At 35.7% G+C, this 20,298-nt stretch overlaps 3 protein-coding genes and 1 pseudogene across 3 annotated transcripts; 2 read left to right on the forward strand and 2 right to left on the reverse strand.

The window, feature by feature from the left end:
- Positions 1–547: 547 nt before the first annotated feature.
- Positions 548–2,867, reverse strand: LOC133291849 (uncharacterized). The gene is made up of 2 exons (XM_061490212.1): positions 2,735–2,867; positions 548–1,782 (listed from the first exon to the last, which is right to left on the reverse strand). Exons 1-2 carry the CDS (start codon positions 2,865–2,867, stop codon positions 548–550), a joined length of 1,368 nt encoding a protein of 455 aa, XP_061346196.1.
- A 2,639-nt stretch (positions 2,868–5,506) lies between these two features.
- On the forward strand, positions 5,507–10,115 carry LOC133291927 (GDSL esterase/lipase At4g16230-like; annotated as a pseudogene).
- Positions 10,116–13,188: 3,073 nt separating this feature from the next.
- Positions 13,189–14,750, reverse strand: LOC133292011 (probable pectinesterase 67). Its single transcript, XM_061490403.1, has 5 exons — positions 14,476–14,750; positions 14,195–14,357; positions 13,787–13,993; positions 13,437–13,684; positions 13,189–13,342 (listed from the first exon to the last, which is right to left on the reverse strand). Exons 1-5 carry the CDS (start codon positions 14,748–14,750, stop codon positions 13,189–13,191), a joined length of 1,047 nt encoding a protein of 348 aa, XP_061346387.1.
- A 1,365-nt stretch (positions 14,751–16,115) lies between these two features.
- LOC133292366 (GDSL esterase/lipase At4g16230-like) lies at positions 16,116–17,806 on the forward strand. The gene is made up of 5 exons (XM_061490800.1): positions 16,116–16,368; positions 16,459–16,586; positions 16,889–17,134; positions 17,229–17,484; positions 17,583–17,806. Exons 1-5 carry the CDS (start codon positions 16,116–16,118, stop codon positions 17,804–17,806), a joined length of 1,107 nt encoding a protein of 368 aa, XP_061346784.1.
- The last annotated feature ends 2,492 nt before the right edge of the window (positions 17,807–20,298 follow it).

Genomic DNA, 20,298 nt, shown 5'->3' on the forward strand with positions numbered 1-20,298 from the left:
AAAAACATGAAAATAAAATGAAATTTCGTAATTAATAATGAAAACATTAATTAAAAATAAAATGAAATAACAAAATAAACGCAGTCTAAATTTGCTATCATGTTGAGTTGAGTGGACACTTTTGGTTGGTAAAAATATTAAATGGCTAGGTAATTGATCAATGTAAAGGGCTACATAGAGAGTCAGTAATTTTCATCCCCCTTTCTGTTTGAGTAAAAAATGTCGGCAGCAAAATTGATATAAGAAGTATCTGCAATTATGATTGGAATCAGTGTGAGCTAGCTTTTAAGTCATTAGCATTGTTGGAAAAGTGTTTTCGTAGATATCTAGTTTGTTAGGTTAGGTGTCACGTATTGAATGGTATCTTTCTCAATCTTTGAAAGTTTGAATTTTTTGGCCATGTGTTGGAGAATTGGTCTATGGGCTGGCTGGCATCAATGTACGATGGAATAGAGATCTCAACTATAAGTATTAATGGCGCGTACTCTGTGTTTTCCACTATAAATACTAATCCTTGCTAGCTTTCAAATTATAAGTGAAGCATTAATCATTTATAGCTTTGTTTTCTCTGTTTGAACAAAGATATGGGGAAGTTGCATAAGTATGCTGGAACACTTGCTGTGTTGTTTGTATTGGTGATAGGAATAGCAGAATGCCGAAAAATCAAGGAAGATGAATTAGTTGATGGCATTGGAGGAGGTGGTTTTGGTGGTGGTGGGGGTTTTGGTAAAGGTGGTGGTGCAGGAGGTGGTTTTGGAGGTGGAGTTGGTGGAGGTTTTGGAGGAGGCAAAGGTGGTGGAGCTGGAGGAGGAATCGGAGGTGGACATGGTGGTGGCATCGGAGGTGGTGCTGGTGGAGGCTTTGGAGGTGGCAAAGGTGGTGGTGTGGGAGGAGGAATTGGTGGTGGACATGGTGGCGGCATTGGAGGTGGAGCCGGAGGTGGTGCTGGTGGAGGCTTTGGAGGGGGAAAAGGTGGTGGGGTCGGAGGAGGAATCGGTGGTGGACATGGTGGTGGCATAGGAGGTGGAGCCGGAGGTGGTGCTGGTGGAGGCTTTGGAGGGGGCAAAGGTGGTGGTGTAGGAGGAGGAATCGGTGGTGGACATGGTGGTGGCATTGGAGGAGGAGCTGGTGGAGCCGGAGGTGGTGCTGGTGGGGGCTTTGGAGGAGGCAAAGGTGGAGGCGTAGGAGGTGGAGTTGGAGGCGGGGCCGGAAGTGGTGCTGGTGGAGGCTTTGGAGGTGGCAAAGGTGGTGGTGTAGGAGGAGGAATCGGTGGTGGACATGGTGGTGGCATTGGAGGAGGAGCTGGTGGAGGCGGTGGAGCCGGAGGTGGTGCTGGTGGGGGCTTTGGAGGAGGCAAAGGTGGAGGCGTAGGAGGTGGAGTTGGAGGCGGGGCCGGAGGTGGTGCTGGTGGAGGCTTTGGAGGTGGCAAAGGTGGTGGCGTTGGAGGAGGAATCGGAGGTGGACATGATGGTGGAATTGGAGGAGGAGCTGGTGGAGGCGGTGGAACCGGAGGTGGTGTTGGTGGGGGCTTTGGAGGTGGCAAAGGTGGAGGTGTAGGAGGTGGAGTTGGTGGAGGTGGTGGTGCAGGAGGTGGAGCCGGAGGTGGTGCTGGTGGAGGCTTTGGAGGTGGCAAAGGTGGTGGTATTGGTGGAGGAGCAGGTGGAGGAGCCGGAGGTGGTGCCGGTGGTGGCTTTGGAGGAGGTGTTGGAGGAGGGCATGGTGGTGGAGTAGGGGTTGGAGTTGGTGATGGTGGAGGTGCAGGAGGTGGCTTTGGAGGTGGTGCTGGTGGTGGTGGAGGAATTGGTGGTGGGTTTTAATTAAAAAATTCCTCGAAACATCGTCTTATATTGTCATGCAATGTGATGCTGGTCTATGGATGCACCATGCAAGTACGTACTATAGACGAATTAAATAAATTCGCGAGTTTTGTGATGCTCGTGCATGAATGCATGTAGGCTAATATAGATTAAAGATATAAACGGAGTTTTGTCATAATCAAATTATTTCACTTATTATTACTGTTATTATTTTCCTTTTACCAACACGGAGCTAGCACTGCTAGTTTTGGCTTACTTTATTTACATGAACACGAGCCATGACTAACACCATTAACTTGACAACACTTGATAAACTAAAGCACTCTACAATGATAAGCAGCACACACCTTAAAGTGGCATGTTTCTCTTTCAATACAGATCAACTTGCTTAATATTCACAAACCAAAGAAGACAGGTGCATAGCGTACGTACTACTAGCTATAACAATTCTTTAACAACTTGGATTCGATCTAAATACTAGCGATATAGAAGTACTATAAAGTGCAAGACAAAGTGGGTACACAATATACTAAGAGTAAATATCCTTTTCGGTTCTTAACAAATTTCACGATGTCCGCTTTAGTCCCTAGCAAATAAAAAGGTTATTCATGGTCCCTAAGAAATTCAAAGTGGACCCATTTTAGTCCTTTTGAGGGACTAATGTGGGTCTTTTTTGAATTTGTGAAGGATCACGATTTCAACTAAATGGGTCTATTTTGAATTTTTTAAGGATCACTAATTACTTTTTTATTTGTCAGGGACTAAAGCGGTGTGAAGTGAAACTCGCTGAGGACCAAAAAGGTATTTAGTTATATAGTAACTTAGTAAATGCTTTTGCTAACAAACAATCCAACTGCGTATTTAAGAATCTATTTGACATAAACGTCACAATTTTCCATATTAAAGCTTGTGCGAACGTGATGATTGCCAAACTGGCAACCAATTCTTGCCATCAATGTAATCAATAAATAGAAGGGGTGCAACTTGTTCGTCAGTTAGCTGCTTCGACCAAGGAGCGCGTCCCTCCGTATGTAGTGGCTCCAGGTCCATGGCACTTGTATTCCGCGTGGAATAGATTTCTGCAGTTTAAATTACCAAAATTAATAAGCAATATTCTGCTGAAATGAAAGGTGTAGTTGCATAAATCGTAGAAATAACGTGAAACTAAAGTTTCTATTACTGGTTAATGTATATATAAGGATAATTATATCTACAAATTTTTTATTTACAAACTACACTATATACTTACAGAAGTACACTAGATTACACTATGTACTTCCGGGATACATAGTATAACTTGTAAAAATTTATAAAAAAAAAATTTATAAACAGATCCTTCGTATATATATGCACGTAAAAAAAAACTTTATAAACCACTCCTCAAAAGAGAATCTTACATTTCATCTCAACCTAAGCAACAAACTCATAATAAGGGAGTCGTACGTTGCATCTCAATTTAAAATCTTATATACGTTGGTTTTATGAGTTTGTTTAACCTATTTATATGATGCTTAACTCATTTCTTCATGATATATTTTTTATCACTCACGCTTGAATTCTGAGCAATAAACATTGGTGTTTAGGCGGTTATGCACATGATGTTCCTGTTAGACAATGTTCAACAGCTATGATGCTGTACGCATCCTATTCGGTCATTCCTTACTTCTGATAGCTGCAATTAATTCTGGAAAACCTTTTACTACTGAACAACTCTGTTATTCCTTCATAGTTTCATATGCTGTGGATCATTAAAAAATATTGAAAAGGATTGGCAAGTTGGTTATCTCATATTTAAAGCACTTCTGAAATTACCAAATGGGAAAGTCCCTGTCAAGTACCAAGTCGTTTCTTACTCTTTTAGCTGAAGTGCATTTAATTGCGGAGAGGTAAAAACCAGTTGGTTTTGAATTCTGCACAACATTCTGCATTTTGTCGATAATATAGTAAGGCTTCTAAAATATTATCAAGTTAAGCCATCCACGGATTCCATGGTGTCATAGAAACTTTCACATACACAGTAAAATAAGTAGGGTGCTCTTTGAGTAAGTTTATTTTATTTTTATTTTTTAAATGTTTATATAATATAGTTTTTTGATATTTTTCTGAACTAAATTTTTTAATTGTGATAAAAAAAACACAAAAATTATTTTTTCTAAGTATTAGTTTTTTATGAATTCCTGAATATTATACATTTATATATTTGACATCAATTTTATATATAAAAAAACATTAATTAGAATATAAACATGGAATGATTCAATGCATTGGGGTTTTTTTTTTATAATCTAAAATTTCTGTTTGGTTAAGTGAAAATATTTATAGAACAATATTAAGGCTTGGATGCCATAGAGAGATTAACGTTGGCTAGCACAGAAACAATATAAGCATAAAATGAGTATTGTGGCAATGAGCATGTTAAAGTAGAGGAAAACTCTTGTTATTATCCAGGGATAGAATTAGTGCTACTAACTTTTCCTTTTTCTCTTTTTTCCCTAAACAAAATATTAATTTTTTTTGTTTTAATTTATTTATTTATTCTATTTATAATTTATTTTCCTTTATTATTATTGCTTTTATATTGGTTTATCTCGTTTTCTATAAATATTTTGTTGTTGTATTAGTTTTATTTTTTAATATTTAATTATCTTAAAAAAATTTAGATACTTATTTTTAAGGGAAAAAATTACTTTTTCGCAGTTAGTTGCTCATTATGAATAGCAATTAATGTTGGCTCACTCCATCCCTTGATTCTAAAGGCTTTTCTGTTTCATTATAGAACAACTTCTTAGTTATATATTAACGATCATTAGCATTAGCAAATAGCAATCGTTCTCTTATGGTCTTGTGCTGCACCCTATAGATAGGGATGGCAAAAATGAGCCAACCCGTCGGGTTGGCTCGTAACCCGCACAAAACGAGCCGGGTTGGGTTGGCAAAAATGAGCTGCCAGCTCGATTTAGCCCGACCCGAGCCAACCCGAGCTCAAACGAGCCAGCTCGCGGGTTACTCTTTTCTTTTTTCTTTTTTTTTTTTTCTTTTTTTTTTTTTACAATGGACTTTACTGATGGATTCTCCACTGATGGACTTCTTTTATTTTTTATTTTTTGGCTTTACATACGTTTTATGGTTATCGTGAGTTAGAGTAATTCAAAAAATCATGATAAATGACTCTTGTGATTCGTGGAGTGGTTTGTGTTTCATTTAATGTTTTTGGATTTTGTAAACTACTCTACTTGTAGTTGGACTGCAAAATACAATAATTTTATACAGGAAAACAAACCACAAAAATTAAATTTTTTGAGCCAACCCGCTAGCCAATATTTTGAGCTAACCAACCCGCGAGCCAACCCACTAGCATCATTTCGAGCTAACTCGCGAGCTTTTTTTGAGCCAACCCGTGAGCTTTTTTACGAGCCAACCCGCGAGCTGATTATCGAGCCAACCCGCGAGCCAACCCTAACCCGGCTCGGGTCGAGCCGGGTTGGATTTTCTAGCTCGTTTTTTTTTCGAGCCAACCCGACCCGACCCATTTTTTTCGGGCTGAATGCGGGTTGGGCCGGGTCGAGCCGGGTTGGCCCGTTTTGCCAACCCTACCTATATAGCTTGTTGTGTAGTACGATACAGAGCAAAAACAAAGGACCCTGCTTGAAAACTTTTTATATTGATTATTTGTTCTTGCATATTTTCTAATGGGTATAGAGTTGAATAGAGCAGTCATTGTTGAGATTGTGTTTCGAGATTTTATAGTTTTGGCCTTGTCTAGTATTTCAAATTCAGATGAACCATATAATGATCTTTAATGGTAAATCTTAATTAGAGGTTTAATTTAAGGATTTAAATGCCAAAATTAGATTCAGTGAGTGATTTTTTGACTGTAATCATGACTAAGTTATGAACAGTGCGTTCTGCCGAAGAATTTGCAGTCTTGTGAATTAACCGGTAGAGCTAAAATGAGTAAAATGATTTTAGAGACATAATTTGGCAATTCTGATGCCAAATATGAGTTCAGAACGAAAAATTGTATAGTCTGACACTTTCTGTGAAAATCACGTGAATAGTGATTTTTACCGGGTATTTTGTACTGCTGTTAAGCAATCGGTAGAGTCCAAAAATAAATAATTGATGAAATAAGAATAAGAAAGTTCGATATATGCCAAACAAGTCAATATAGGCCCAAATATGATAAGTATATAAGTTTTAAGTTTCGTAAGCAAACTATGTACAGTTAATGATTCACAGTGCATTTCGTCAAAAACAGTGCAGAAACCATACTGTGAATTATGAATATTGTTCCTTAGGAAATAAAAATTAATGTAAATGTGTTCAGAAAAATAAAAATATGTTTGTAGCTTTAAGTTAGTTCCGGGCCAGTTTAAGTTAAAATACGCGATAGAAAAACAACCGGGAAAAAAGGCTACATGTGCTTAAAACTTTAAGTGGCTTAAATGAGCACTATTCAAATCAGTTCTCTCTCCTCTCCTCCCTCAAGAACCCGAGCTACACTTGGAGAAAAAGGGGGTTAGGGAGTGGTTCTTCTTTCCTTTGATTCTCACTGAATCTTCCACCAAATCACAAAGCCCACTACATGAAATCGATTGTAAACCACCCAATGAGTTCATTCCACCGATCAATTTGAGCGATAGTTGAGTGTGTGAGGAGTTCTTCCTCCCCCATTTTCGAGTTACTATTCACCAAAGGAAAAAAAATGAGTAGTGGATGAAGCTTTGCTTGGAGGTTGCTCTCTAGGCTTTGTACAAGTGTTTAGAGGTAAGGAACCTCTATTTCCATGGTTTCATTTTGATGATTTGAGTCATAAAAATTATGAGCATGTGTTGGGTGGGAAATAAATTAGTTTAAAGGTAAATTGATGATGGATTTTTTATGTTTAGTATATAAGCATGTGAAATAAGCATTTTTACATGTGTTAAATGAAAAAAAATTCCCTTGTGTTGTGTCCCTTTATGTTTCGGCCATGAGAGGGTGTGGAGGGGATGATGTGCAAAAAAATTTAATTCGTATATTTGGAAGGGTGAGGTGTTGTAATAAGTGGAAAAATGATGAACTAGTAAGGATGCTTAAGTGGGGAAAAATCTTATGAAATATGCCCTTATGAGTTCGGCCATAACGGGCTTTGGAGGGGTGTTTATGTTCAAAAAAATTAGTTGAATACCTTGTGACAATATACCTGTATAGGCCTAGGTATATGTGAGTTATTTTGTAAGTGAAGAAAATAGATGAAAAAAAAAGAAACCCTTGGCTTCTCCTTTATGGATTTCGGCCTTCTAGGGTAAATTAAGGATGACTAGATTATGTTTTATTTTGTTAAGGTATTGAGTTTTCAATACATGAAATTAATAAGATTATGAAGTGAAATGGTTTAAAAAGAAATTATGGAAAAATATCTTGATTTCCTAAGTGTAGGTCCACGGCCTTTTAAAGAAAATGGCATGAATTATGTGGAAAATGCTCCAGTGAACATTTGATTAAATTAAAGAACGCTAACGAGTATAAAATGGTCTACACTTGTGTATTGGCATAGGATTGACAAAAATGTAAAGAAACGAAAATAAGCGATAGAATGTATGCCTTATGTAAAATCTAGGCATGATAAAATTTTATTGATTTGTATTTTGGATTCTTTCTCTAGGTGTGCCTAGGGACTGAAAAGGGTCTGAATCCTGTTGAAGCGGTATAAGTAACTTGTGCCACAAGTAAGCGGATTGAAAAAGCTTCAAGAGGTAAGCTCTATGTTTAAGGAGTCTTTTCCTGCTTGAGTGCTCCACCATGGTTAGTGAACTATGGTTGGACTTTATGACTGTTATTTTGATACTTTGTATAGATGCATTCATATAGAGTTATTTGATAACATGATATGACTTGTTCTGATATGATTTCTGTATTGATGTATGGTACACTGATGTCTTCTTGGGATTTTCCTGAGATTGACGATGTACACCTCTGACATGTTCTGGTTCCTCTTGGGGTCCTCCCTTGAAAACACGTGCGTTGATTTCCGCTTGGGAATGACGGCGCACGCCTCTGATATGATATGAATATATGCTTTGTTCTGTTATGATATCTGTTATGTGTGCATTGTATACTCTGTATCTGACTTTCATGCAAGAGCGAGCCAGGGGTATGGAGAATTCTCTATAAACCTGGAGCTTATTGAGATTGTTATCTCACCCCTCTTTGGGGACATCATTTCAGGTGCCCAGATTCCCGGTGAGTCCTCATTAGGCAGGGACGCGACCCGTGGTTGAGGCGTTGCGACAGATCAGTTTTTGAGTAGCTGTAGGCTACTAACCTTTTGGAGTGCATTTATGTTATTTAGTATTTCTGCATTTGATGGATCATGATGTTGGATCCCTTACTTTGTATATGGCATGTATATGTCTTGTACATGTCCTTCAGTTTGATGCATGTACATTTGTGTATTCAGGCATGTGGATATGACTATGTAGTATTCAGTTATGTTTTACGTATTGGATTGCATGCTGTTAGATTAGTGGCATGGAGCCAAACTATGCATGTGGCCATGGATGGGTTTATGATTATATTTGGATGTCTGGTACTTCTGAATGTATCTGCTGTATAATCTGTCTATCAGGAACTCTTGTGAGTGGGATTGAAAAATCCCCAGTTGTCCGAATTATAGAGGTTACTCTGTCCGATTTTCGTCTCCGCCGAGTAAGAATTAAAATATAAAAAGAAAAAGTTAGCTCGTATTTTCGTAAGTTAAGTCTTCCGTTGTTTCTGTTTGTATCATATGCATGTTAATTGAACCGGCTCGAGACGGGGATGTTATATTTAAAAAGTTAGCTCGTATTTTTGTAAGTTAAGTCTTCCGCTGTTTCTGTTTGTATCATATGCATGTTAATTGAACCGGCTCGAGACGGAGATGTTACAAACCACCTGCAAATTTTGTCTTTGGAGATTCACTTGTTGATGTGGGGAACAACAATTACATTGTTACCCTCTCAAAAGCTAATTTCCCACCCTTTGGTATTGATTTTGGAAGTTCAACAGGGAGGTTCACAAATGGGAAGAACCTTGTTGACATTATTGGCAAGATTAACTTTTTTTCTTTTTCTTCTTATTTCACTTATGTGTTTTTTGGATTTTATTTTGTCTAATGAGTAGTGACTATATCTTGCAACCACCAGGTACTATTGGTTTAACCCAACCTTACTTGGCACCCACTAGAATTGGACCAGTGGTTCTGAAGGGTTTTAATTATGCCTCTGGTGGAGGTGGAATCCTCAATCTCACTGGAAATATCTGTGTAAGTTTCTGCTTCAATAGTTGTTATTTAAGCTCAAACTATTGGTTAAACTTGAAGGAAAATAGTAACACGCGTTCAAATGGTTTACTTTATAGGGTGATAGAATCAACTTCGATGCACAGATAGATAATTTTGCAAACACCAGGCAAGACATCATATCCACCATTGGTGCTCCTGCGGCTCTTAGTTTATTCAAAAGGGCAATGTTTTCAGTAATAATAGGTTCGAATGATTTCATTAATAACTATTTAGCACCAACAGTCTCAATTTATGAGCAGAAATTGTCATCTCCAGATCTCTTTCTCAACTTAATATCAAGGCTAAGAGAACAACTTACTGTAATATTTCTCGGAACTTGGAGACTTTGTTTCTGAATGTTTCTATAAATTTTGGTGTTACTAATGTCTATTAATATTAATATTAATATCTGTAGAGGCTATTCAATTTGGGTGCCAGAAAAATTATTGTGACTAATGTGGGGCCTATTGGGTGTATAACCACAGCAACGGGATACAAACCCAGCTTCAGGGGATAGCTGTGTCACTTTCCCTAATCAGCTAGCAGAGTTATTTAACAACCAGTTGAAGGGTTTGATTGCAGAGCTTAGCTCAATTCTGAAGGGTTCAATTTTTGTTTATGCAGATGTCTATCACATTTTAGAAGATATACTCAATAATTACATAGTATATGGCGTGTGTGTGTCTCATATGGCAATTAATCTCTTAGCAACTTAAATTTGCATGTTGTTTTTGAATTAATTGATTTTTTATTTTAATGTGGCAGGTTTTGAGAACCCTTCTTCCTCTTGCTGTTACATGGCTGGGCGCTTTGGAGGTTCGTTTCCATGTAGTCCTACATCAACAGTTTGTTGGGACAGATCCAAATATGTGTTCTGGGACCCTTGGCATCCTACTGATGCAACAAATGTTATCATCGCTAAGCGCCTGTTAGATGGTGATCACAATGATATTTTTCCAATGAATATTCGCCAACTCTTTCAATATTTGACCTGATTCTTCTGCTGATATATATGTTTTTAAGGGGAATTTTGGATATGACTCTACATTTTGTATTGATCAAAGGAATTTATTTTTTTGATATATGTAGTGTTTAGTGCTGTGCAGGGTACCTCTGCTGCAAGGAAATGTCACATGTGCCTCCTATTCACCATCTCATGATTATTTGTTCCCTAAAACTGAGATTTGATAAACTACAATGTTCTACAAAGATAAATTGATTTCACAGTATTTTATAAGGGTATTGGTTATAAAAATTGTTGATGACTGAGAGAACAGGAAACATGTGAATTTTAATACTCTAATTACGAAGCATGGTAGGAGATGAACATAAATCATTAGTCATCACCCACTTGCCCCGAAATCGTCTGTCGTATATGTGGGCATTGATGTACATGACTTGCAGAGTTCTGTCTCACTCAATCTAAGAGGATGTTAACTATTTATTTTAAGCATAGTTTCCTAAACTTTAATTACATTCACAATCTTCTTCGGCAAGAAGTTCTTTAAAGAATGTAAGAATTGTTTAGTATTAATAGTCAAAGAAGTCACAAATCCAAAACAAAGGTGTTACCTCATATCTCAATCCAAAACTTTAAGTCATTGAGTTACTTAATCCCTTCTTTCCCAATGTAGGATTTTATCACTCATACTTAAGTTCCTAACAATAATTTCTATGCCATATGCTCTTCTATGACCTGTAATTTACTTTTTCAAGGTAGTTTCATAATTATTTTAATTTATTTTATTTTGGTTTAATTAATTATAATTTCCATTACCATTTTAAGCTATAGCAACACCACCTAAGTCCTCACATTTATAATCCCAAAATAGATACAAGTTAGATTCAAGGATGATCACCCAAGTCGTCTATATATATATGCATAGCACATTAAGGTCCAAAGGCAGAACTAGAGGAGGGCTAGGTGGGTCCCCTCCCCCCTTAAAATTTGATGGGAAAAAATTATATATATATATAAATGGTATTTTAATAATATTATAAAATGTGTGTGAGTGGGTGAATTACTGACATGCGTAAGCGTGAAGAGGAAGCAAAAAACCTCAACGGCTCAAATCAAACTTCTGAAAATTGTTCACCCTGCAATTGCAAGAGAAGACAACTGAAGAGGAAGCACAAGCATTTTCATTGAAGGGGGGCGTGAGACTCAATCTTGAAACACTCTTCAAAAAAATTTCGAGAATGTTGAGTTAATTTTAATGATATTGTGTGTTAATTTTTCCACCACATGGGAAAAAAAACAATTTCATCCCTTCAATAATAATCTTCCCAAACTATTTTACATAGAAAAGCAAATGATGGGAAAAAAAATTTCTCGGCCATATTTTTACTTCAATCCTACTAAGCATAGGCAAATAATTTTCCAACCCCATTTTTCTAGGAAATTTTTTTTTCACCTCCTACCAAACATGTGATTGTGAGATTAAATAATTGTAGTATGTTCTTCTAAATTATTTTTAATCTCTTTAAATTTCCAACAATTTTAGCTATAAAAAGAATGAAAGGACATATATAACTTTGTGGCTATCTAATTTATTGATAATGGATAACATGTGTAACGCCCGGCCGCTTCAAGAATCAATGACTATCCCCACATATTAACACGAGACTTTTCAGTGTGTTTTTTCCTCACTCGCACACTTCTCGGGAAAACTTCCCAGGAGGTGGAGTTCTTCCGATCCGGACCACCGAAAAACAGATGCATCTTATTAGCATAGGTAGTACCAATTAATTCTTATAAGCTATCCCAAACTGTGCAATCTCATACCTGCACAGTCTTTGAAATCCCTCTCTTTCGGGTGTCAATTCGATTCAATCATGCATGTAACCCCACGCTGGAAGCCTGTCAGGAGCCGCTCCTTGTCTGTGCCTCTTTGCACCGGCGTTCACTCCCCACCCTTGTCAGAGCTCGGGATGTTACAACATGATTTGTTTATGGGTTCGCCTCTTCTGCAGCAATAACATATGAATTTTTTTGTAGCAAACATATTTACACATGTGGATTCTAACATTTAAAAAGAAAAAAAAAAAGTCAGGATCCGTATGCGTAGAATAAAATCAAGAACAAGCTTCGAAATAAAATAGAAGACCAATTTCTTGATGATTCTTTGATTACATACATTAAAAAAGAAATTGGTTTCAGTTTTAACACAGATTCAATTATATATGAGTTTAACAATAAGAAAATACGTAAAATAAGAGTCAAATGAGGTGATCTTAATCTTTGTAATAGATTTCTTTTATTTTTTTATATTAAGTCTGTATTATATTCAGTGGTTCAAATAAATTAGAATGAGACAATTATTGAAGAGAGAGGAGAGAGGAAATAAATCTTTGGTCCGCTGCACCAAAGATTCAATGCATCACATTAATAGAAACATTACATGTCAGTTAAAATTTTTTTTTTCTGTCAAATTCTTTCTCTATCCTCTGATATGTAATACTTCCATTGGTATGATGCACTAAATCTAGGTGCAACAGATGCACCTAAGATTTATTCGGAGAGAGGAAAAATAAAAAATAAACTTTTGTAGAAGTGTCACTCAGCACCGACTGGAGCACCAAATTTTTTTCCGCATTGGTGACCTTATTTTTTTTGTCATGATCTAATCCTTGTGCTTGTTATTACTGTTACTATTTTCCTTTTGTCAACATGGAGCTAGCACTGCTAGTTTTGGCTTACTTTATTTACACGAAAACGAGCCACGACCAACATCATTAACTTGGCAACACTTGATAAATTAAAGCAATCTATAATGATAAGCAGCACACACCTTAAAGTGGCATGTTTCTCTTTTAATACAAATCAACTTGCTTAATATTAACAAGCCAAAGAAGACAGGTACATAGCGTACATACTCCTATAACAATTCTTCAACAACTTGGAATCTATCTAAATACTAGGCATAAATCTGAAGTACTAGAAAGAGCAAAACAAAGTGGGTACATAATAGTGAATGCTTTTGCTTAACAAACAATCCAACTGCGTATTTAAGATTATATTTGATATGAATATCATCATTTTCCATAGTAGAGCATGTGCGAACTTGATTATTGCCAAACTGGCAACCAATTCTTGCCATCAATGTAATCAACAGATAAAAATGGTGCAACTTGTTCATCAGTTAGTTGCTTTGACCAAGGAGCACGTCCCTCTGTAGTGGCTCCAGGTCCATGGCACTTGTATTCCGCGTGGAATAGATTTCTGCATTATCAAATAACCAAAATTAATGGCTAATATTCTATTCAACATAATACTAATTTTTTACTAGGAGGAGTAGAATTGATGATTTTCTTACACTGTGCTACCCTCATAGCTCCAATTGGTCCACCCCTCTGGGACAATGGTCTTTGATAGGTATGTCTTAGCAAAAATGACCCTAGAATAAGGACCCTTGGCCCTTCCTAGGTACACCCCTCCAATGCCATAAACCTTGCCTTTGATAAAGATAAACCCACTAATCTCAGGTTCGCTTTCCCTGTTTTGAGCTGTGACTGACCCATGAATTGTTATCCTTTTGTCATCAATCACAAATATCTCACAGCCCTGCATTGAAATGGACATGATTCATAGTTATTGTTGCTTTGTTTAGTCAATAATCAATATTAGGAAATTAAAAGGGATATAAATTAGACAAAGCTAACTTACATGGAAGATGGATCTGCCACGGCCAAATATGAAATCAATTGAGCCTTGAATATAACAAGACTCATAGTAATGTCTTCCTTTGTAATCAAAGAGAGTGTTATGAGTACTGTAAAATGCACAATGGTAAAATGCAACTTTGTCTGCTGCCACAAATGCTGCCACTGATTGATTCTGCGAGGTATAGGCAACCCCTGTGGGTGCCTCATTCTACAATGCAAGAACAGGAAAATAAGTTTAAAACTTTACTTCTTTTGATCAAAGAAAATGAATCGTTACAACAACTTTGTACAAATTTTAACCCATCGTTATAAGAGGAAATTTTTTAAAATCATAATAAAGATCATATGAATAGGTAGATTCAGGGTTGCAAAGTTTTTAAGTATATATATAGAGAGAGACAGATTTGACCTTGAAGCTAATTCCAAAGGCAAAGAAGTCATGGGCTTCGACTTTGAAGGTAGCAGAAGCTATGTTGTCAGAAGAGCTTTCAGACCAAACTATAGCAGTTTTTCCTCTTCCATTCCCTCTCAAGAATATATAAGGCTTAGTCTTTGGTATGTGCACTTTTTCCCTTCGCATGATCAAAATGAAAATTGAATAATTAGCAAGTTAAGCTTCTCATGTAATAATTACTAGCTACCAAGTATGATTAAAGAAAAAAGAAGAAGATAATAATAATAACTTTGTACCTATATACTCCTTTCCTAACATGAACGATGACCCAATTAGAATTTCCTTCAGGAATGGAATCGATGGCAGCTTGGACAGATTTGAATTCCCCATTGCCGTTGATATCTACTTTGATAGTGCGATTAATTCCTAACTTCTCTGTTAACATAGGAGAGTCTATGACCGTTTGTGCATCATAGCCAAGAACACAATATGGCATGCAAAACAAGATGAAAATGAGAATTGCCAAGAGGAATGTTGAAGCATGCAAAGATGAAAGCGACAAAGAAGCCATGTGAGAATCCTTGGTTTTTGTGAGGCACAAGTATGGGAAAATTGGAGGTTCTTAAGTGCAAAGGACTTTCTTTATTTTTGGAGTTAAGATGTTAGGAAGGTAAAATTGAATGTTTAATACAAGAGTGGTTACAATGTCCTCTCTATATTGGAGGGCGTCCAAAAGTTCCTTATGTGGTTGCATGCAACAAGGGATTAGTTTTAACGTTACCACTTTGTGTTTTCCAAAATCCTCTGAACAATAAAAATATTTAGAATTTTTTAATTAATTGCGTTTTGCAGGATCCTCTCTGTTAGCATCTAAGAGAAAGGTAGTTAGTTGTGTTTTCCAAAACCATATATTACATCGGTTCCGCTAAATATTTTCTATCTGACAATAGTAATTTTAATTTCATGGCACAACAAAAAACATGCACGCGTGGAAAACGCAAGTTCATGAATAACAAACCACACGGGATGGTAACCCAAAACTCTCGAGAAGTAGTGCTTACAGCCAGAAGATAATCGGAATTTGGACAAAATTCAGATAAATACAATGTAGTTGTTTGATTAAAATAAAATAATAGAAACAATTATTTATCAAATAGTCAATTCATTTCATAAAAAAATCTATTTGTCCTTATTTTCCTTCTCTGAATCTGTTGATTGAATCTGTTGATTGAATCGGTGACAATGGACATAGTCAATTTGAGTATAATAGCATAGCTGTAACCGTAAACATGTGATACTCAATCTTACTCTAATTTTAGCCGCGCGAGGTAAAAATATTTAAATTTATAAGAAGAGACATGTTATATTTACAAACTTTTTTGTTTACAAACTCTTACAAACTACACTGAGTACGACCGGTCATACTTTAATCATGCAGTGTACGACCGGTCGTACTTAGTGTAATTTACAAAAAAAGATTTGTAAACGGATCTTATCCCTTATAAGAAATGCATATATAATAAATTTAAGTAGAATCTAAAATATATATATATATATATATATATATATATATATATTAAAAGATAAAAAATTAAAATTATGAAGAAAATATGCATAGTTATAATAAATTTTATTACTACACTGCCATCTCTTGTTAATTTATTGACTCACTCGTTTCCCTCGTAGGTAAACAATTAAGCTCATTCTTCACACGGTTCATACAACTTGCAATCAATATTATAAAATTTCCGTATGGGTCCAATATATACATCAACAAGAGTAACAGTTTGAGGCAATTATTTGTACTTTCTTTTCTTCCTTGATCTTTTGCAATTATTATATTCATTCCGTGACACATCCATTAAGGGGAGAAGCAGAACAAAACAGAGGTTCTGCTTGAAAAGTTCATCTAATTCATTTTCTTTGTTGTCCTTTTATGATGGGCATTTATTTGAACAGAAGAGTCATTCTTGGAACTATGTTTCGAGTTTTTATGGTCTTACTCTTGTTCAGGATTGGCTTTTCAAATGTTATTCCAGCATCTTTTGTTTTTGGAGATTCCCTGATCGATGTGGGGAACAACAACTACATTGTTTCACTGGCCAAAGCAAATTATGACCCTTATGGAATTGATTTTGGAATGCCCACAGGCCGTTTCACTAATGGAAGAACAATAATTGATATTATAGGTGAGAGTTACCAAGTTTGTCTTAGGTTATATCTTCTTCTTTTTTTGAATTATCAATTACTATTTCTCTTTGAACATTGTGTACTACCAGAGCAGCAACTAGGACTTTGCTTTACTCCTCCTTACTTATCTCCCACTACTGCTGGATCCACGGTTCTAAGGGGTGTCAATTATGCCTCTGGTGCAGGTGGAATTCTAAATAACTCTGGCGAAATTTTTGTAAGTTTTTGCTTCAACTAATATTTGGTTTAGTTCTAAGTCCAATTATTGGGCGCATTTAAAGTACTTCAAATTTCAATTTTGAACTGATTTCTCAGTATCATTCCATTGGTAGATTTAGTATCAAGTATCAACCATACCAAACAGCCTTATCCTTTCTCCTTTTATTTGTCATGTTTCAGGAGTCATAAGTTTATTTTCTTTTTATTTATATTTCATTAGAGAATGAGTTGCACATAATTTAGTCTTTATACTACTTAAATACTGAATAATAAATGGTAGATTCTTCATGTGATTAATAGGGTGGTCGAATCAACTTTGATGCACAGATTGATAACTTTGCAAATACCAGGGAAGAAATTATCTCAATAATTGGTGTCCCTGCAACTCTCAATTTGTTTAAAAAGGCCCTTTTCTCAGTAGCATTTGGCTCAAATGATTTCCTTGATAACTATTTGACACCTATAATCTCAACTCCGGAGAGAGAGTTGGTATCTCCAGAATCATTTGTGGCCATCATGATATCAAGGCTCAGACTACAGCTTATGGTAATTTTGCTAAGAACCTAGAAAGCTTGTTTCTAAAATGTTTCCATTTTCTTAGTTGATATCACGCACATGTTATGTTATTTACTATCTGCAGCGGCTATTCAGTCTAGGAGCCAGAAAAATTTTTGTGGCAAATGTAGGGCCTATAGGGTGTATACCCTATATGAGGGATTTTAACCCTGATGCTGGAGATGACTGTGTCACTTTCCCCGATCAGCTAGCTAAATTATTCAACACCCAATTGAAGAGCCTTATTGAAGAGCTGAGAACAAACCTAGAAGGGTCTTTATTTGTTTATGCAGATGTTTACCACATTGTCGAAGATATCCTACTGAATTACAATGCATATGGTGTGTCACTGTTTTCGATGTCCCAAGTTTTTTATTTGAAGTATCTAAATTTGCATGGTCCTTTATGAATAAGAACCAACCATTTTATTGTGCCACAGGTTTCGAGAATCCTAATTCAGCATGCTGTCACCTGGCTGGTCGATTTGGAGGCTTGATCCCATGCAATCGTAATTCAGAAGTTTGTGAGGATAGATCTAAGTACGTTTTCTGGGATACTTATCATCCTAGTGATGCAACCAATGTTATCATCGCAAAGCGACTCTTAAATGGTGATACCAATGACATTTCACCTATGAACGTTTGGCAACTCTCCCAAGCTTGATCCACTATTGAATTGGAATTTTTGTGGGAGACTAGCATAAGACTCGACTTTCTTTTTTATTTTAGTTTTGAATTTCTTTTTTAAAGGTTTAATGTTCATACAACTCAGTCAATGAATACTTTATATTATTACTTTGAATATAAAGTTATATAACACGTAAATTTATCTAATTATTTAATGTAAAATAATTTGGGATTAAAGATTTGATTTTGATGCACTGCTATCACTCAATCATGTATGATTAAATAGTAATGTAATAATAAAGGATTGAGTGATGATATATAAAAAAAAAAACTTTACACTAGTGTCAAAATTAAGCTCTTGTATAAATTGTCGATTGCCTTGGTCTACATAATTTGTTAATCATATAGATGTGAAGGTTCTATAGTTATTAATTTGGGTGAGTAAAACAACTAATTTGGCCCGCTTAAGACAAGTTAATCATGGAGGGCTCACAATTTCAATGGGCCAATAAAACGTTAATCCTTGCATCCGTTACTTTTCTTCCCCTTTGGTTTTCTTTGGTGGCTAAATTTGGTACAGTTATTGGTGGAATACCGCAAAAATTTCAAAAGTTATTTTTTATTTTTATGAGGTTTTTCCAACTCTTTGTGTATAGCACTAATTATTTATCGGAATACTAAGGGGGCATTTCCTTTTATTTGCTTTTCTTACAGGTTCAAATTCGTGATATTTAGATGCCCCAAACAAATTTCTTTATAGGGGAGAGATGTTTTAACTCTATAGTAGGATTTAAAATCTTATTCCTTATCTTAACTCTACATTTATTTTAAATCTAAAGGTCACAATTTATTTGGTTTAATAGTCACGTGAGTTCCTCCATTTTTTTTTTCTCTCCATCCTTAACATTAATTTTTTTTCCATCTCCTTCTCTCGTCCATATCCCTTTCTCTGTTGCCATCATACCATTAGCCAATCAAGTTACTGTTTCATCTCCTTCGTCAACGTTAACTTTTTGTGTGTGCTCAGTGCTCTGGTACTTGAGAAGCCACCAAATTTTACTCCAATTTAGTTCTTGAGGTACCATTCAATATAAGAGAGGGTTTTTTGAGACTAGAGTGGTTGAGAAAGTTGTCGTTGCTCTTTTCAATAATTAAGACAGTCTGAAGTTTCCTTATTTTTCTTAGTCTTCAAGTGCATTTGCTAGAACTACTCATATATATATATATATATATATATATATATATATATATATATATATGAGTCAGGATCATTTTACACTAGTGTAAGTTACATTCTCAATCTTATCTGTTGATCCCACTTATATCTAAGGGTTCAAATTTTTTAGTAAAGTGAGTCATTGGATACAAGTGGATCAATGGTTAAGATTGAGTGTAAGACTTCTAACTCTTACACCGGTGTAAGAATATCCTACCCCTATATATATATATATATATATATATATATATATATATATATATATATATATATATATAGAGAGAGAGAGAGAGAGAGAGAGAGAAAGAGAACAAAAATTTATTTCTACAGCCACTTTAGATAAGGTTATCTACAGTTACCCCAAAAATTACGTCGTTTTGATTAATTAAGGGTGTTTCTGTAATTTTAGGTGAATTAATGAAAGGTGTTTCAGTAAAATGTATATAATAAAAAATAAATAAAATTACGAAAACACCCTTCATTAATTCACTTAAAATTACAGAAACACTCTTCATTAATCAAAACGACGTAGTTTTTGGGTAGCTGTAGATAACCTTATCTAAAGTGGTTGTAGAAATGTTTACCCCATATATATATATATATATATATATATATATATATATATATAGGGTTTAGTGAGTGTACAGTGACTGGATGTAAAAATCGGTCCAGTGCACTATGTTCTTCCGGGAGAACATTGAAGAACACCATTGTAATATTTATTGCACTAAGTTCTCGCGGGAGAACTTAGTGCGCTGGACGGTCCAGTGACTGAATTTTTAATTTTTCCATATATATATGGGAAAAATGAAAATTAAGTGACTGGACCGGCCAGTGCACTAAGTTCTCTCGCGAGAACATAGTGCACTAAATATTATAATGGTGTTCTCCTATTCAACTGGTTGTCTACTTTTTTAGACCAAGTATTTTGGCTTTTGTGTAACCCTTGATGTAACTGGTAGTATATTGGGGTTGAGTTTTGATGATAAATGAAATTCATTAAATAGAGGAAGTTGTTTGGGTATTCCTTAAGAAAATTTTTGAAATCAATGAATTAGTGATATATTTGTTCTTAGGAATGCTTATGTGAACAAATTCACTACTGAAAAATTAGTTTACCTTCGTTTCCTCAACAAATGAAGGGTCGCAACAATGGTCATGAAAATCAGGTATGTGGCCATAAACATGAGCAGCGAACACCTTGTTTGAAACCATTAAGATTGGACTTTTAAATTGTATTTAGTTGCAATAATGAAATAATATAGCTGTAACACCCTGTGTGCACCCGACGTATTATATAATGACCCTATAGG

The sequence above is a fragment of the Gastrolobium bilobum genome, unplaced genomic scaffold, assembly GCF_033153095.1.
Source record: "Gastrolobium bilobum isolate Gb01-03AN ecotype WA unplaced genomic scaffold, APGP_CSIRO_Gbil_v1 utg11619, whole genome shotgun sequence".
NCBI lineage: Eukaryota > Viridiplantae > Streptophyta > Magnoliopsida > Fabales > Fabaceae > Gastrolobium > Gastrolobium bilobum.

Bases quoted from the DNA above. Each gene is read 5' to 3' on its own strand.
- LOC133292011 (XM_061490403.1), bottom strand. From the start codon at position 14,750: ATGGCTTCTTTGTCGCTTTCATCTTTGCATGCTTCAACATTCCTCTTG. The intron at 14,358-14,475 runs GTACAAAGTTAT...GATCATGCGAAG, and splicing joins GTTAGGAAAGGAGTATATAG to GGAAAAAGTGCACATACCAA. The intron at 13,685-13,786 runs GTAAGTTAGCTT...ATTTCAATGCAG, and splicing joins GTGGCAGATCCATCTTCCAT to GGCTGTGAGATATTTGTGAT.
- LOC133292366 (XM_061490800.1), top strand. From the start codon at position 16,116: ATGATGGGCATTTATTTGAACAGAAGAGTCATTCTTGGAACTATGTTT. The intron at 17,135-17,228 runs GTAATTTTGCTA...TACTATCTGCAG, and splicing joins GGCTCAGACTACAGCTTATG to CGGCTATTCAGTCTAGGAGC. The intron at 17,485-17,582 runs GTGTGTCACTGT...ATTGTGCCACAG, and splicing joins ACTGAATTACAATGCATATG to GTTTCGAGAATCCTAATTCA.
- LOC133291849 (XM_061490212.1), bottom strand. From the start codon at position 2,867: ATGGACCTGGAGCCACTACATACGGAGGGACGCGCTCCTTGGTCGAAG. The intron at 1,783-2,734 runs GTTCGCACAAGC...CACCACCACCAG, and splicing joins GCCAGTTTGGCAATCATCAC to CACCACCTCCAAAGCCACCT.